This window comes from Mchenga conophoros, linkage group LG7 (assembly GCF_057382185.1).
Source record: "Mchenga conophoros isolate Kocher_MC1m ecotype Shallow Benthic linkage group LG7, M_conophoros_male_GT1.1, whole genome shotgun sequence".
Lineage (NCBI taxonomy): Eukaryota > Metazoa > Chordata > Actinopteri > Cichliformes > Cichlidae > Mchenga > Mchenga conophoros.
Window position 1 is genome coordinate 9,011,080 of NC_140532.1, and position 18,873 is coordinate 9,029,952.

Below are 18,873 nucleotides of genomic sequence, written 5' to 3' on the forward strand. Positions count from 1 at the left end.
CTCCAGGTGCTCTGGTTTCCTACCACAGTCCAAAACATGCATGTTAGGTTAACTGGAGACCGTGCTGAGCATGAATGGACGTGCGTCTCTCTGTTTACGCCCATCCACGGTGTAACCCATCTCTCGCCCTGACAGCTGGAACAGCCTGGCTGGTTGTGCTACTAAGGTCGAACAACATTTGAGTCTTAAAACTTAATTTTCTTTGTATGTTGACCTCTGTAAACCAAAAAAAACCCTTCTTCTTCATTGTTTGAAGGCTGGTCACATAAAAATCTCAGCTCATAAAAGCAAAGCTGCATCAAGAACGAAAACTGAGCGCCACCTGTGAACATTTAGACAGTTTGTGGTCAACAAGTGGCACGAGAAAAAAAATACAATTAACAAATCAGAAAACTGACAAGTGTGTTCCCACATCCTGCTGCACACAGCTGACACACACCAACAGAGCACGCTCACGGTTACAGGGCATGTGTTTGCTCACATGAGCTATCGCCACCTTGTTCTGCTTATGACTGCATTTGCATAATCTGCATAATGACGGCGGCTTTAATTGCCCACGCCCAGGTAAGGGATCATGTGGTTAAGTGGGAGATCATAATTATGTAAATAATTGGCCTGACCACGGCAAGCTGCTGCTCTCTGCCATGCCAATCTGGAGAGAGAGAGTGAGGTAGAAAGAAAGAGAGAGGGTCAAGGGGGAGAGAGATGGACAAGAGAGAGAGAGAGGGAGAGAGAGAGAATGTGGGTGGTTTAAGATGAAGGTGGAGGAAAGTACAAGAGGTGGAATTGATGCCTAAAAGAGTGAAATAGAGGAAAATGTGATTACTTTGCTATGATGGTGCACCTACATGAAAAGAGCTCGGCTCACTCTGAAACCTTCGAGAATAACCATAAAAAGTCAAAAAATAACAACAACCAAACAATCATCTATCCTCTTTTCCAGCTCAGGGTCATAGAGGCCCTGGAGCCTATCCCAGCTGCCACAGGGGGAGAGGTGGGCTACATCCAGGACCAGTCACCAATCTGTCACAGGGCTAACACACACAGACAGAAACCCATTCACAGCTATAGACAATTTAGAATCGCCAGTTAGCCTAACCTCACTAACTGCATGGGGAGAACATGCAGAAAGGCCTCCATCCAGATGATTCAAACCCAGGACCTTCTTGCTGTGAAGCAACAGTGCAAGCCACTGCTCCACCGTGCTGCCCAGAAAAAACAATATCAGTTTTTAAAAATTGTGCAAACATTTCAAGCAAGTGGAAGAGAAAGAAAGGTTTTTACATAAATTAGTTAGCAAAATCAAGCTGTGGAGTGCATTCCAAAAAAAAAAGCAAAATAAATAATGATTTGTACCTAGAAAACCTAAACAGGATGTTTATTCAAGGAATAAAACTACTAAGAAAACTGAGAGAACTAAACTGAGGAAGTGACCATGCAAAAAGAATCAACTGAGCAACTCGGGCATCAAGTGATTTGATCAAAAGTTTGAGGTCAGCCACCAGAAGGATGCTGACTGGTTTTTTTTTTTCAGTTTCTGCCTCCAAGGTCAAAAAAATAACATGAGAACGCTCTGAAAGCTCCCAAACAGCACTATTTTTTCAGCATTAATATCACACACATCAGATGAATGTGATGGCACTCATTCTGTGACCCTTACACACAATTCTTATCACAAAGCCTTAACTCCAAACACGCCCCTCCCTCTCTTTTAATACATCAGATTCTGCAAAAATGTCTTTATATTAAAGGATTACTCAACAGTCTTACAGAAACATGCACACACGCATGGAAACACATGCACATGCAAGGAGGCACACACACACATGCACACGCAGACACACACGCCTGCCACTGTATCCGCTGCACAGATGGTAAAGGCAGCAGCCCCTTCACACAGACAAAGGGAAGGTAATTCTCTCTGCAGGACGTGAACAGAGCTGGAGCTGGAAAAGAGCAGCACACATCAACACTCCCCTCCCTGTTTCCTCGTCTCAGCCCCAGGCCAACAAACATCACAGGAGTAAACTGACAACGTGTGTGTGAGTCTGTGTGTGCGCGCGACCGCTACTAAAATAGGCTTGAGGAGGAGAGACAGGAAAAATAAGAGAAGAGGGGAGCGAGGGAGAAAATGAGAGAGAGATAAAATGAAAAAGAGAGGGAGAGTGCAGAGAGGAGGGAGGTAATAAACAGGATTAGTGCTTATCTTTACAGCACTGTGCGTGTGTGTGTGTGTGCATGTGGCGTGCATGTGTGTGTGGGTTTGGTTTTTCCTTTGCCCGAGGACAGAGTGACTGACTCCAGCATTACCTTTGCCAATGTGTCTCCATCCCCAGGTATCTTTTCTCTCTGGACTCCCTTTGAATTGGGTGTGATAGTACATACAGTACATTGCATGACTTTGTGTGTGTGTGTGTGTGTGTGTGTGTGTGTGTGTGTGTGTGTGTGTGTGTGTGTGTGCGTGCGTGTGTGTGTGTGTGTGTGTGTGTGTGTGTGTGTGTCGATATGCATGTGCCCATATTTTTAAAAAAAGGAACTTTTGCTTTGCCTATAGTCTGCATACTTTGAGGGTGTGAGTTTTGTGTGTGTGTGTGTGTGTGTGTGTGTGTGTGTGTGTGTGTGTGTGTGTGTGTGTGTGTGTGTGTGTGTGTGTGTATTCGTGGACGCTGTTTTGCATGGCAGTTATGAACATACCATTGTACAGGATGTGTGTGTGTCTGTGCAGCTGCCTGAGGATAAAGACTGTACTCATCTTATTGTTGTCTCTACAGTTTGTATCCACTGTTTGAATTGCCAGTAAATCTCCCTGCAGAGAGTGTGTATGCACACATACATCTATGTGTAAGAGAGAGAAGGCTCAGAAGGTGGATTTAGTTGCTATTATAATGCTTGTCCAGCCGCGTAGCTCCATTGTATGTGACAGTGTTTCTGTTTGTAATCTCCTACCTGACCGCGGCTAACAGGCTGCTACAGCATCTCACTTTCACTGGATGGGGAAGGAGGAATACATTTAAATAATCAGGGGTTTGGGTTCATGGCTGATATTATGCCTCGCTGCTTTTGTAAATGAGCATCTGTGTGTGTGCGTGCGTGCCACTGGTTTGTGTGCGTGTGTTTATGTGCGAGCGGGTGCATCTGTTTTCAAAGACATCTGTGGATGTCTTGGTGGATTGCTCTTGTAGCAGTATCCCCAGCACTATTCCCTCCTTCACCAGAGATGAATAGACAGAGAAAGGGAGCAGGAGACGGAGACAAACGGTGCATGTGCTTGCGTGTTTGCGTGTGGCTGCGTCTGCATACAAATGTGTGTATGCTTGCGTGTGTGATGGATAGAGGGCTTTATGAGAGAGGAATAGGCTAATGACCGGGTCTCCAGAGGCAGTAAGATTCCTGGAGCTATTACCGCTGGAGTTCATAATGGCCTCTGTGCTTGGCCTCTTTTACACGCTGCTTAATGGGGGATCCAACAGTCCAACCGGCAAGTGTAACCCACCCGGAGAATACACGCCGCTGTGTGCAGTGACCCCGACAAACACACACACACACACAAACAAGCAGAACGGGCAGCCCATTTTCAATCAGGTTTGGATTCCCTTTCATGCACCTGCACGTGTATATTTTACAGTCTGTCGTCCTCCCGCCTTCCTTTTTTTCTTTTTCCCTGTCTTTTTCCTGCACACACACAGACACAGCTATACAACCTGTATAGGTCACAAAGGATGGAGGTGAGACACCCACCTCAGAGAAAACTGAGAGTGTCTGCTTGCAGTGCACAGCCAAACCATAAATCATGTCAGGCTACACTAGTCTCTGCACACGCGCACACATACAGACACACTCACTCCCCCTCTTTTCTCTTGTGTAGGTTTGAGTACAAGAGAGGGGGATTTGAGGATTATAGGGGAGCCTCACTTTTTCTTTTCTTTTCCATTGCTTCCTTTAGTACTTGTTGTTTCCATAGAGAGAAAAGTAGGGAAGTAGGGGGTGGCTAATCTGTGTGCATATGCATATGTGTTTATGTGTGCGTGTGTGTGTGTGTGTACAAATGAGTGTCTTTTCTGCACTTATGCAGGCTAGTGTGTGTGAGAGTCTTTCATCAGTGAATGGAAAGGGAAAGACTTGAAGGAGAAAGTCTATTCATTGAGGAAAACATCAAGGCTGTTTGGTGCTACTGTGTGTCTGGCATCTTAGAAATGCAAGAGGAAGACGAGAAGGAAGGAGAGAGAGAGAGAGAAAGAGAAAAGTGAGAGGGAGGAGAAGGATGGACAAGGTAGAAATCTGCACTCTGAAGCGCAAATTGATGCAAAACAGCTGTTAAATAGCTGCAAAGTGGAGCAGCTGCTTGGGAGATGAGGAGAGAGGGATGAGGAAATGAAGGGATGAATGATCAAGAAAGACGGAGACAGAGAGGCCCAGGGGAGATGTTGAAATATTAGACTAAATGAAGCTGGCTGAGCAAGCTTATAGCACATCATGATAGATGAATGGTATTAAACATGTTTAGGACTTGATACTTAACATAGCATATTTATAACTTCAGCAAATATTGTAGAAAACCAAAGTGAAGTGTATTAATGGTATTTTCGCTTCAAATAACCCATCTATCTATCTATCTATCTATCTATCTATCTATCTATCTATCTATCTATCTATCTATCTATCTATCTATCTATCTATCTATCTATCTATCTATCTATCTATCTGTAAATAAGTAACTGATTTGCTACATTACCTGTTTAACGTAACCACAAAGTTGACACAAAGCTGGTGAAAAATTAACCCACAGAGCACTTCACAGAAAAATGTTATGGTGACAGCGATTCTACTAGAAACAAGCAGCACTTCCTCTGTTTTTTTCCACAAGCTGCTACAAGCCTCTTTGTCTCTGCTTTGTCACCTTTTGAAAAACAATCCTTGGCTGCATGGTTGAGGTCAGCGTACAGTCAGGTTGGAGCATCACTCAGAGTCCAGGGTGTCTTCCCAGACTTCCTTTGCAGATACTTGGAAACATTTGAATTTATGACACTTTGCATGTCTTTTGCTTAGCATTCATACATAACAAATCATAAAGTAGCCTTTAATATCCACTGCAATAAGACTTGTTGCAATTTAACTGCCTCCCTAAGCAGTATTTTTACATTATATCGGAATGGCTACTTTAAAGAAATAGTATACAAACGTAAATCAGTTCAAATGAGCCTGATAGTGATTCTCTGTATGGTGTGAGTGTGCAGTAACAGCAGGAGGAGCTGACTTGAACAGATCTGATTGTCTCCAGTGGACAGTAAACATGTCCGGGCTGTGAGGTATCAGCAGTCTGGGGCCACATCTTCCTTCCCTCCATCCCTCCATCTCTCCAGGGAGCATCAGAGGAGCAGGTGCTTGCCCTCCTCCTCCTCCTTACTTCCCCCTCCCATCTCATTCCCCGCCTCCCTCCCTCCTCCCCCCCTCTCTCTCTGTGAGGACAGTTAATGAGTTGTCCTTCTCCTTCCTACATCTCCACATCGCTGAGTGTCGTACTGCTCTCTGTGAGATCAAGCCGTGCGGCAGAGCCGTCATTTATCCACACAAGGATGCGCGATAACCAAGGATTCTGTTTTCTTTAGAGTGGCGGTGAGTTGTGTGTTTTCTGCAGTTTCAGTACAAAAGTCTTTGTTTGTTCTGTTCTTACCTGGAGAAAGTGATGAGGTCTTTCATTTGAGCCTGTCTCTGTTGAGTTAACATTGCTTGGATGTTGTCTGCGGGGCTGAGCAGCTACTGACCCGACTTCTTTTACAGTATTTTATTTCTCTTTGTTATAGCCATCAGTGCCTACACCGACTTCAAGGTGTTATATTTTCTCTTGCGTTAAAGCTTTGGTGTGTGTGTGTGTGTGTGTGTGTGTGTGTGTGTGTGTGTGTGTGTGTGTAGCTTAGGTTATATCCTGTTTGTTATTTTCCTTCGCCAACATAAGTCGGATAGTTAGAAGTGAAGAGTGAAACTGAAGTTATTTTTAGTCATACCGCACTCAAAGGCTGAATAAGTTGAAAATATGTGATAGGGAAAACTGGTCCATCTTGACAGACAGCAGGTGCGAGCCACTTCTGGTTTCCTCTGTTAAAATACAAGCTTATAAAATCTTAAACTCTAATGCTGGGACCAAATACTGGAACCAAATAATCCCTAGTGTCACAAAGACACGTTAAAGGCTCAAAATTCAAAGACATTTAAAAGCTACTTAATATACTGTCCTGTTGGGAATCTCTAAATGCTCTTATTTTGAAGCCAGACCGATCCACTTCCTGCTCCGTGCGGTGAACTTGGGCGCAGCTGCAGGGTGGGTATTTAAAGGTGTTTGTGGTTCCTTGTTATGCGTCTTTCTTGCCAAACTTGTCAGTGATCAAACACTTGTGCTGTTTGCGCTGAGCAAAGTTCATAGACAGGAAGACAGAGGGAAGCGCTCACACAGCAACAGCGGCGGTGTGGGACAGTTTCCCTCTGATAGTTCATCTCACAGCACCCACGGGAGACAGAAGAGTCGCTCTTTAATCCGGGACCTTTAACAGCGACTGTATTGTTTGGCTGAGATAGATGCCGCCGGGCGCATTAGCAGCAGTCAAGCGGATCCCCTTCGCTTTTGTGTGTGTACACAGCCCGCAGGTGGAGTTCAACACACACACACACACAAGCACATACGTGCACGCGTGCGCTTCATGCACCATGTGCTGCTCCTGACCTGCCGTAGACCAGCTGCTCAGCAGGGGTGTTACTGAGTAAACCTCCAATCTCTTTAATTACCTCCTTCTCATATAGATGCTGCTCATGCTGCTCATACTATGGCTTCCCATTCACATCAGTGTTTCTGTGTAATCAGATTACAAAACCTACTCTGGTATTTTGTTGACTTGTTATTGTCATCATCATCATTATTATTATTATTATTATTATTTTAGATTTAGACTAAGTGGTGTGTCCTCTGTGGGATGAGATGTTGTAATTTTGCAGGTTCAGCCTGTTGGTGCCAGCTGTGATTGGCTGCTTCTTCTGTGGCGTTCTTCGCCTTCAGTGCTGGATAGTTGTGTTAGAATATTTTCTCATGATTGCACAAGCGTTTGAGTGCATAATCTGACCTGAGGGCTATCTGGTGTTGTTCTGTAGCTGAGCAAACAGTTGGCTACATGAGCTGATATGAAGGGCAGGTGCTGATGGTAATAAATAAAGTGCCCCAGCCGTGCAGCTTTGGCCTAATCTGTACAGTGATAATAAGCAAGGAAATAATCCATAAGATCCATTCAGCTTAATTTACTCCTGGGCCAACAAGTGTCGACTTTGCTCTGATTTGCTGAACATCTTCACAGTTTGAATAATACTCTCTGGGCACCAACATGATTGTTTACTACAGCAACAGTTGTTTAGCAGGTGTGTCTTTGTGCACCTTTGTGCAATGAGACTGCGTGTGTGTGTGTTCTCTTCAACCCATCCCCCCTCCATCCTCCTCGTGTTTGCTCAGATGGTCGACGTCTAACCACGACAGTGTCGGCACCTGGTAAAACAGAGCGGGCCTCGGGCCAGAGGAGGAGTAACTGAGGCTGTCAACCGTCTGACACGACCCTCTGTGTCTGCACCTCTGCCACTGACGCTTAGCACATGAACACCTGACACACGCCGAGTTTAAAAAAAAAAAAAAAAAAAAGGCTGCAGGCAGGAGTCAGGCGCTCGCCAGGCGCCAAAATAAACTGAGACGGGAGTAAGATTGGTTTTCCTCAGATTGTTTTATTTTTTATTGTTTTTTTCCCATCATTTCTGTATCAGAGAGGTGAGACTGAGGCACAAGCTGTAGAAGAGATCGATGACACAGATGGGGGGGGAAGGCAGAAACGCAGCAGACGTGATCGGAGAAGCTGTGGAGTGAGTGGTAGGAGGCTGAAGAAGAGATAGCGAGGGGGAAATGACAAGCAAAGAAACTATAGTATGGACAGATAGAGGAACGTGTGAGGCAGGAGAGCAGCCACTATTTATATCTTCTTTCTGTATGTGAAAGACAGTGACAAGAGGCTCGTAGACACACTGAGAAGAGGGGTTCACCCAAAGAGGAGCAATGCCTTGCAGCCAGAGGAAGGTGGAAGGGAAGGCCCTAGGTTCAAGAGGGAAAAGAAGAGGATATGTAACCATGAGGCTTTTTTTTACCCACTGGCAGCCCACATTTCAACTCTAAGCTGAGGCTGTGATAATTTATAGACCTTTCACTAACATCTTGACTCTGTTATTATTGCACAGTAAACATGGCTCTGCTCTGGCGGCCTCGCTGTAAAGCATAAAGCAGAGTAATGGCTGCTGCACTTCCCATGCTTTCTTTGTTATTCATATACCTCTACGTGCTTCTAACAATCTGCCCTGGCGTGTTTTTGGATGCACTTCCCCTTTTTTGTGTGTGTGTGTGTGTGTGTGTGTGCATGCATTTGTTTTTTGTTTGCCGGAGGTGTCGGTTATTACAGTACGTGGTTTTTCTGCTCCACTTATCCCAGGACCATAAATCCGTGCTGGCTGTTTGGTCCCTAGGGGTCACATGCATACGTTTTGTGACGCACAGCTCCCGACTCCTGAGTCAGCTAATTGTGAATGTGCCTTCCTTTTCATGTACTCGCACAGACGGCCTGCATGTGTTTGACACTGTTTTTTGTTTTTTGTTTTTAGTTCCTTTTTTTTTTACATTCACGTTAACTTGTGACCCTTTCCTGTGTCGGGTGAGTGTGTGTGAGTTGCTGGAGTCGGGGAGAGTGTTCGTTGTTTATGGATTGTAAGGATGTGTTAAGTGTTTCTGTGCAAGCTGCAGAGTGACTGGAGCTAGTAAAGCCATTTAGCAGCCCCTGGAGTAACCCAGGAGACTGCTGTGTTGACGCCACTCTGACTGCTATTACAGACAAGTTTAAGAGGCTGTAAAACATTTGGCTACTTTTCCTCTCTCTCGTTCTCTCATTCTTCGTGTGTGTCTGTGTGTGTGTGTTGTGTCAGAGGAATTTGAACAAGTCTGCCAGCTATTGTAACAACGGCAGTAGCCACTGTTGTGATTACTATCAGCCGTAGGGGTCCAGATAATAACATCTTAGAGCTTAAATGTAGCATATTTAGTGTGTGTGTGTGTGTGTGTGTGTGTGTATACACTTATTATTGGTCTGCTGTTGGGTAACAGTTTGTAAACAGCCAGTTTAATGTCTTAAATGTTAAAATAGTAGCTTGCACAAGAACACACACACATATGCGGTCATATACCAGTGTGATGGGAGTTAATAACTAGGTAGTATGTTACAACCCAACCTCTTCTTCCTCCTAATGACCAATCCCTGCTTGCACACGCACTCTCTCTCACACACACACTGCTTTTTTTTTTTTTTTTAATGAGCTGACGGGGCAGAGCAGGACCTCCCCCGCTGTCCTCACAGTCCCCCCGAGTCGTGTGTGGTGTGTGTATATGTGTGTGTGTGTGTGTGTGTGAGAGAGAGAGAAAGAGTAAAAGTGGAAGAGAGGGGCAGGGTAAAGGTGTTAAAGACGCAGGCCTCAACATGTCTGATATCTCTTGCATCATGCTGAGCAGGGTGGGATTCTGTATGTAGGTGTGTTTGTGTGCAGATGAATTTCGTGCAGTTTCCATTTTGGCAGCTGTGGGGAAGTCCTGCTAGTTTCTGCTTTTCGACAGGGTTTCTTAGGAGCTGAGGCATCGCTGGTCACTTAGGTCAACGCTGAAAACTAAGTGCACTGCAAAGAAATGTTGTACAGAGGGTGCATTTATCTATCTCTAAAGCTCAAGAAAGGATTGAGTAAAAAAGTGCATTTTACAATCTGCGTGGTGCAACTTGCTGTTGTAAAATTGTGTAAATTACATGCTATCAGTAGCGTCATGTCTACTGTACTAAGCTCACAGTTGAGCCCAAATACACCGACTCTGAGCAAGTAGCAACTGTAACAACAGGATTTTTTTTTCAAGTTCACCTATTGTGCTTTTTCTTATTATTTGCCTATTATATGTTCCAGTGGTCGATTCTCATTTAAAACATAACCAAAGCTTCTAGTAATAACCGAAAGTTCAGGCCACCCTAAGTGCTTTGTTCAAGCTTTTTTTCGTGTTTTCCCTCAGTATGATGTCAATGAGAGCAGATATCCCTAATATGGTCATCTGCCAGTACAGTAGTCCCACCCACCTGCTGTTCAAACCTTCTGTTTATGAGGGGCAGCCAATGAGAAGAAAGTTGGCTTAATTAAAGAGAGGATGGTTTAAAGACCTGCATATTATCCCTATTATTTCACGACAGGCTTAACAGTGATCATTAGGAGTAGATATGCATAACTGTGGGGGGTGCTGTAGCCAAGCCCATTCACACATGCGGCCGACTCAGAATCACCAGTTAACCCAACATGCAGGTCTTTGGGCGTTGGAGGCACCTGGAGAAAACATGCAAACTCCACACAGAAAAGCTGACAGCCAGTGGATTTGAGCCTTGCTAATATGTTTATTTTTAATGTGATGTCAACATGTTTGCTTGATATCAGCGTGTGTGTCATAACTGTAATGATAATCTTGTTCGCAAACACACTCTATTCTTTTAAATGAATCTGCGTGGTTATCTGAAATGGACAGCGCACACAGGGTGAGGCCTATTGTTTGCTGATAATAATATGGTCTTTCGTATAGCACCATCCTCAGGCAAAAATTCCCATTTTCCTGCCTAAGGTTGTTTCTCCATTTCTTCTTCTTCCTCTTCTTACACCCAGCTGTTTTCTGATGCAGTGAGCAATAGAGCCTCACGGCGCCTTTTAGTCATGTTTACTCAATCTGTCCTGTTTTTAAAAAAAAAAAAAAAAAAAGATTTCGAGAGGGAGTTAAAAAAAAAAGCCTTAATTTGTATTTAGGGCTGTTGTGTGTTTCATATGTCAGCCCTCCCGCTGTCAGGAGCAGCAGTGGTCAGAGGTGAAGGGTTAAAGGTCACTGTAAACCCCACCACATAACCTCCTGCATCCCAGAGCAGACAGGACTGACTAACAGAGAGACAGAGTGATGGATGGAGGGTTAACACTACCCTGTACCTCACACACACACACAGAGCTCAAATCACACACCCTCCCCTTCATCACCCTGCACCCTCCCTCCCTCCTCGTACTCATCCCCTTCCAGTCACCACGCCACCCTCCCATGAGTGCTAGCCAAAAGGAGGAAGGCTGAAGAATGAAGAGAGGAAAGAAAACGACAGAAAGCGCTGTCTGAGGAGGAGAGAGGGTCGGGTTGGTTGGTGGGGGGGTGGAGGGTGCGTCTGAGGAGAGAAAATGGATACAAAAAGTGAGAGAAGAGAGGAGTAAAAGGTAGGCTGGAGAGGGAGGGGGGCAGTAGATGGTGAGAAGGAGGAGGAGGAAGAGGTGGAGGAGGTGGGAAGTGGATAGAAAAGAGGTCACGTGACCATGTAGCAGCTGCAAGGCTGAGAGGGGAGAGAGTGAAAGAGACTCTCATAGGAGCAGAAAGACGACAAGCAGGAGGAGAACAGTGAGCGGCAGGGTGAGTGCTTGCATGATTGAATTATGCGCATATGCACACGGCAGCCCGCGTGTCTCTGTGTTTGTGAACGACATGGATAAATATCAGAGGGTGTAAGAAAAGATTGTAGAAAGAAGGAAGAAAGAAAGCAAGAGACAGAGAGGAGATTATGTGTGTTGGCTTTTGTTAAATAAGCTCCAGTGTGCTGAGATAAACGGGAAAGAGTGGAGAGAAAGAGAGGGAGAGATGGGGAGGAAAGAGTGGAGAGAAAGAGGGGGAGGAAAGAGTGGACGAGTAGAGGGGAGAGGGAGGGAGAGAAGGAGTCGATAGAAACTGTCTTATCATCTCTCCCTTGACTGCTGGGCTCAGCAGGGACAGAGATGTAGACACACACACAGCCTGTCAGGATCTGAGCTTTTGCTCTCTTCATCTCTCTCGTTCCCTTTCTGTCTATCTGATTCACAGTTTCAAGTTCAATTTTCTTTAAGACGTGTAAATACATGTGTGACCGCAGACATGAAGAAATTAGGAGGAAGGACTGTATAGAAACAGGTTCTGTTAGATAAGAGCGTGGCATGTCAGAAGCTACATGCATGTCAGTTGTATGCATCACACACTGTCTAGCTTTTTGTCAGCTTGCAGGGTCATAAAACCTGAAACGGCACATTTCTCTCTAATCTAGGCTTCTATGTTTGGGAGCATGTGCAAAGGAAACCTACCTAGAGTTAACCTCTAACCAGCTCTCGTTTTTTTTTTTTTTTTTTTTTTTTAAATTATCTCTTTCAATCTTAACCGAGTTTAAATATGTTTTAATGCTCCTACATACTTTTTTAATCACTCTGCTGTTTTCCCTGTTTTGGAATCTGTAAGTCTGAGATTTCCAAGCTCTGAAATCCACCGTTTACTTTATTCTTCCACTTTATCAAAGTTGTCAGTGTGACGAGCGGCGCGTTCAATAATGGTGTTCATTGTGTTCATATGAATTTTTCATGAGTGTGTTTACTGCTCTGGCCCTTTTGTTTGCTCTTTTTGTGGTTTTATGTGTCTGTGTGAGTGTTCTAAAGGTGTTCGTGTGATTGTGTGTTGTGGTGCTAATGAGGTCAGTGCTGTAGCAGCCAGGGTGGGTGGAGGGGTGCTGGCTAATTCCAGCTGTAATTAACATTAGTGGGTCAGTAAGAGGGTAGAGGGTGAAGACAAAGGTTACCTTACTTGTGTTTGTTCTCGGTGTGTTCTCTGTCCAGTAGATCGATGGACGCTCTGTGTGTGTTTCTGTTTTCTGCATGTATGTGTGTACATGATTGCATGCTCCACAAGGGTGTAAAAGCGCAGTGTGGTTTGTGTGTAGACGCCCCTGCGGTCTTAAGATGTGTTGGGTGGCTCCCTTGAGGAAACGGACATGTGTGCACTCATGTGTGTGATTTGCTATTAGGGTCACCGCTCTCCTGCCTCCACACTGTCTCTAGTGGAGCTGACCCCCACGTATGCACTCACTATCATCCCCAGACACACACAAACACACACTTGTCAGTTGAGTTTTGTTGATTCAGAATGACTCTGGTACCAGCTGTGTTCAGAAATCTTTTTTTAGGCAGGAAGTTAGCCGAGTGCAACGCTGAGCGAGGCCTTCGCTTAATCAAATCAATAATAAAGTTCCTCGCATCTTTTCTTTCCGCTCTCGCCAGGTATGAACCATGAGTCCAATAAGTCACCATCATTAGGAATGATCTCCACGGCGAGTCGCACCACGGCTACAGTCAGTCCCCTCAGTCCACTAACCAATGGGAACGCAGTTGCCCAGTCTGCAAACTCTGGATTCGCTGCTGCCCTTCGTAAACTGGCCAAACAGGCAGAGGACCCCAGAGGTGAGCACTGGTTTAACCACCCTGCACACACCCAAACACAGCTCCAGCTGCCTCAAGCCCTGGAGAGCTAACGTATTTTTGAGCACACACACACACAAACACACAAACAGACTCCTCTTTGTGTGTCACACCCAGTCCAACCTTTACTGCTGGTGTCAGGTTTGTACAAAATCCTGTTGACTTTCCTTGTTTCTCTCTCCTCTGTGGAATACTTCAGCTTTTGCATGGAGAAATGGGAATCTTTGTTTGCACACGGACACTTTAGCAGGGCGTAGGAGAGTGGGTAATCTTACGGTTGATGGTAGATTTTAATTTGTTGCCTCTGGACAGAGCTAGGAAAGCTCTGTCCTTATTCTTCCAGTTATTATGTTAAGCTAAGCTAACTGACTGCTATAGCTTCGTATTTAGACTACAGACACGACGGCGGTATCAATCTTTTATGTAATGGGGGAGAAAAAAGCGGTTTCTTGAAGACAGGAACACAATGTTAATGAATGAAAATTGGACAGCGTATTGAAACACAGTGCCAGTAAAAGTGAAAGTAGATCCTTTCAGAGTATGGTTGTATTTTGTGAATTATTGTGAAATGTTTGGCTGCCTGGTAGCTATTTGGTTGTGTGTGTGTGTGTGTGTGTGTGTGTGTGTGTGTGTGTGTGTGTCCTCACTCAGCTCACTGCTGTCCTAATGAAGGTGCTGGATAAGAGCTGACCTATCCTGACCTCTCCCTCTCTGTCTCTTCCTTCCTTCGTTTCCATTCATCTCCTAATAATGAGAATCTAATTACAGCCAATTATAACAAGCTCCCTCTCCCCTTCTCTCTCTCTTTCTGTGTCCCCGACTCTCCATCACTATCTCATTTTCTCTACCTGCAGCTCTACATGAACTCATTGGTTCCTACCTTCTCTGTCTCATTATTTCCTGCTTGTTTCCGAGTGTGTTTGTTTGTGTGCGTGTGTATGTGTTTCTCAGAAATATGGAGTAATGCCAGAGTGAATGTTACGGAGCACGCACACACTCCCTTTATCACACCTCCCCTTTGGTGTCACACCCCAGCCTCTTTTTAACACAGTCATTTATGACATGCTTCCTTCGCTCTTTTTACAGCAGTTTTTTTTTTTTGGTGCGTGTCACACACCTACTTTCATCTCGTACCCTTTTCCTTCCGGTATCATTATTACACTTTCCTTTGTTTCTGTCACATTTTTTTGAAAGCTTTTTATCAAAAATGACTGAAACAGTGTTTAGTTCGTCACGTTGACAAAAAAATTGAAAAAGTTATGTGCCACGGGGAGATTATTTGATCGTGAAATCTTTTTAATCTGATCAGATGCTGTTTGCTGTCATTCATTCCTCTTTCTCTCCCTTCCTCAGGTTCTGCCCTCAGCGGTGAATCGTCGCCCGTCTCTTCCCCGGCCACCAGCCACAGCTCGCCGGTTACCACCCCTAAGCGGGGCTCTTTAGGGCCCCTCCTGGGCCAGAACAGGGGCCGCAGTGTCCCCAGCACACCTCCAGTAGTCACCATTGCCCCCACAAAGACAAGCAACGGCCTGTGGAGGGCCGACGGAAGACAGGTAAGACGTGTCATTCATCACGCTGTCACACCTCTGGGTGTTTCGCGCCAGTCTGAGACAAAATGTCTGCTGTTTTCTCTCTGTGCATCTGTACCTTTTGTTCCCCTGTCACGCCGGTCTCCTCTTTTCTCTCGGCCCTTCCTCGTCTCTCTCTCGTGTTCTCTCAGTACAGATGAGTGGTCTGTCGCTCTCAGTCTCCTTTATCTGTCCTGCTGCTGCTGCTGCTCCCTCCATTAAAGAAATAGTCCCAGTGCTTATCAACATCCAACTGTCAAAACCAGCCGTCCAAGCGTTGCTTTCTTCATTTACCCCATCCTGCCTTTCTCTGTGTTGTCTTACGCTTTCATTTTCATGCTTCCAGCCACCCTCTTCCTTGCTGTTCTGCGTCTTTTTCAGCAACACATTAAGTGTTTGTCTAAAAAATACACACACAGTGGAGGCTGCAGAGACTGGCACTTTTTGTCTTCAGCTTCCTGCAGATTGTGTGCGTGTGTGTACTTGACCCTTCACCACAAAAGGCTTAGGATGTGAAGGGGGACCTGCGCGTGTGTGTGCGTGTGTGTGTGTGTGTGTGTGTGTGAATTTAAGCTGTGGCAAGTAACCAGGCCCCTCAAACAATGCAGAGGTTAGCCCCCACAGTAGCCACTTCCCCCTGGATCAGAGCTGCCTTTCTCCCCCTTCACAAAGACCACTCTGTGGCCCAGCCTGCCTGGGGCTCTTATTCAGACATTCAGAGAGAATCGAGGAGGGAGGGAGGCAGGGAAAAAAATGGAGAATAGGATGTTAAGAAAGGAAGGGAGGGAGTGTAAGAATGAGCGGGAGAGCAGAGCTGTGTGTTAATTCAGTGTTTGTCCGTACTGTGCGGACAGAGCAAAGGACCGTTTAACCAAAGGAAGCAGACTGCGTGTGTTTTATTGCCGGGTCTGTGAAGGCCATTGGCTGTCTGCGAGGTCAGAGGTCAAGGAATGCGATGGCTGCTCTCCAGACCGTCCATGTGTTGCCTCCCTGTCTCGTTTTGACCTAGTGAGGATTTCTGGGAGATGGCAAAGGAAAGCTGCTTCGTCCCTGGTTTGAATCTGCTTTCCATGAGTGGCATATACAAAACTATTCAAACGTATTCAAAACACGAGTATTATACTGCAAATCAAGTGTTGTACTAAACTAAGGTAGCAGATTGGGTGTTGCTGAGAGAGGTCATTTGTTTGTGGTTTGTCTGTGGTCAGCCTGACCTGTACTGCTGTCTGTTGCTGTAGCAACAAGATATGACACATTAGTGTAAATGTATGTCTTTTTCTCATTAACATACTTTGCTAAACGGTTCCAGGCAGCTGTTTCTTATTTAGAATCAGTGTCTGGTGGTCTGTTGGCTTCTTGGTTGGTTGGTTAGTGAGTCGGTGGCTCCGTCACACCAAAAAATATCGCAGCACTTTTTCATTTTCAATTCCTGGTTTTACTTTGTTTTAATATCTGTTAATCGCTAACTGCAAGCATGCAAACAAACGGTTAGATCAGCTTAATCACTGCTGTAGACTATGAGTCTTTTCATTTTCTTTTTTTGCCTTACAGTTTGGAGCATAGACTGTGTATATGAAAATGGGAATAAACGTAAAGTCATGGATTAATTCGCCAATATTAGTTTTGGAGTCTTCATTATAGAAGAGTTTCGTGATTTTTGGAGCTAGAAGTGATATTTGGCAGCTAATGTTTACAAGCTACAGTAGAAACTCTATAAGTGCAACACATATATTGATGCCTACTAGTAAGTGCTAAGCATAAAACATAAACATTAAAGTTTAGAACACAGAAGATCAGTTCAGCTCAGTACAGCTGGCTGCAGTGACCACACCTTTTTCTTATAGCAGGCTGCAAACACGTTTGCCTGCTGCATTTTAGTATGGAAATTATATAAAGACTGTAAAGACTGACTTCCTTTTGGAGCACAAACAGTATAAACCATGGATGCCACCAGATGGCGATAGCTGTGTTTGCAAAGAGACATCAGTCCTACAGAAATCAAAGGAAAAAACCAGTCCCTGTCTTGACCTCTGTAAACACTTTGCTGCTAAGATTATGAGCTTAACCACAAGTTTTGGGTCATGCTGAACAAAACATTAAGTTTGTTTTAAATTTATTTTAAAATTCAGGATTATCTGTTCCATATTACCTCAATGGAGCACTTTGCTTTTAGTCTGCAGGCTGACTTGTAGTTCCTAAGATATTTAAAAGTAGAATGGGAGGCAGAGCCGTCAGATTTCAGGCCTCTCTTCTATGGAGCCAGCTCCCAGTTTAGACGTGGGAGACAAATGCCCTCTTACTTTTGAGATTGGGCTTAAAACTTTCATTTTTTATGAAGCTTATAGTTACAGCTGGATCACTCACACTTTTGTCTCTCTGTGCTTATACACCACTCTGCATTTAATCATCCTTTATTATTAATCTCTGGATCTCTTCCACAGTGTCTTTTGTCTAGTCTCCTTCCCCTCACCACCACAGAGTCCTAGCAGACTGGGATAAGACTGCGCAATCATTCACTAACTAATTGTGAATCACAGGTCCTTAAACAAGGACCGTGCAGTTTCACAGTCAGACCCGCCCTGGTGAAGCAGAAACCCTCCACTCGAGGTTCTGAAACAGGACTTTAGAAACCAGTGGGCGACATCAGAGAAGCTACATCCATCTCTTACACTGTCTATGGTTTGGAGCCAACCTCAAGTGGCCATTTGGTGAATTGCAGCTACTAGACTACTTCAGTATTGGCTTCATTTCTCAGATCCTTGAGCGCTGCTTGGTTTGAACAGAATGAAGAACAATGCCGCATGACATACCAGACAAAGTGGGAGAGAGCCTTGGATACAGGCATGGGGTACTTGTTTCTTAATGCGTGTTTATATGCAGGTTTGGCAAAAAAAAGGCCTATTTGGTCATGGTGGTGATTTTGAGCAATCGAGGATCAAATGCAGTGTTGTGGTGGCCAAATCATCTGAGTGAGAAGCTCAGAGAGGGAGTGGGTGATGAAGGATGGAGCAGTTGGCTAGATATTGGGATCATCTTTCCACTTTGATCTTGACCTGTTATGACATATCAGACCCACTTTTCCACTCCGCTGAGCCTCTGGCTGCAGCTCAGAGGTTTTTACGCAATCACTCCATCTTATTTCTCACTCGTCTTTTTCCAGAACTCCTCTACTCTGTTTGAATGTAGCGCGTGCACACTCACACAGACACACACTGGAAAAATAAAAATCACACCAATAGACATAGTAAAGTCTGCTCTCACACTTTCTGTATGTCTTTGTCAGGTGGAGCCGAGTGTTCAGGGTCTCAGCAGGGAGCGGGTGGGAGCTGAGAACCCCCAGCCACAGCAGGATAAGAGGACTCCTCCCATCTCTTCACCTCACCCCCTGGCTCACTCCTTTGGCCTCACACCAAGCAGCATCATGCAAGACCCCCGAATGCAGAGCATTAGGTAAGTGTGGCACGTGCATACTGCGTAGCTGTGCAGAAAAGTCTGCGTGCAGAATTCATTCTTAAAATTATCCTCTGAATATGTTCTGCAGTTTGCCGGGGCAGATGCACCCCGTAGTGCCCTCAGGTGCTGTTCCAGAGGAGTACCTGAGAGCACTCCGGCCGTTCGCCACCTCAGATGACCTCCGTCTGAGCTCTCTGCCCCTGAGCCTCGACCCGGCCGCTGCAGCCCACGCCGCCGTCGCCGCTTACTATCATCCAGCCTACTTGCACCACCCTCTGTCCTTACCGAGGTAACAGAAACCCACACAGCTGCCATTTATCTTTTTTTAGGTTAATGCCTGTGTATAGCAGTAATCTGCATTCTTCTTTATAGCCACCAGGGGGCTCCTTGGGTTTCAATGAGAAATGTAGCTGGAGTCAGGGGCTCCCCAAATTGATGACTTCACTTAATCTTTTCTGATTAGTCTATAGCA

General features: G+C 45.1%; 1 protein-coding gene across 7 annotated transcripts in view; it reads left to right on the forward strand.

The window, feature by feature from the left end:
• The window catches only part of LOC146569543 (genetic suppressor element 1-like), a 39,729-nt gene that overhangs the window by 8,298 nt on the left and 12,558 nt on the right, over positions 1-18,873 (forward strand). For 2 of the 7 annotated variants that reach the window (XM_085281908.1, XM_085281909.1), the window contains exons 2-5: positions 13,183-13,362; positions 14,734-14,933; positions 18,232-18,398; positions 18,490-18,690. In XM_085281908.1, coding sequence (XP_085138034.1) covers positions 13,183-13,362; positions 14,734-14,933; positions 18,232-18,398; positions 18,490-18,690 — 748 coding nt within the window. Of the gene's footprint in view, positions 1-5,496; positions 5,614-6,353; positions 6,640-11,283; positions 11,332-11,384; positions 11,522-13,182; positions 13,363-14,733; positions 14,934-18,231; positions 18,399-18,489; positions 18,691-18,873 lie in introns of those variants that run through there. The other 5 variants (XM_085281912.1, XM_085281910.1, XM_085281913.1 and 2 more) reach the window with 5 other exon arrangements.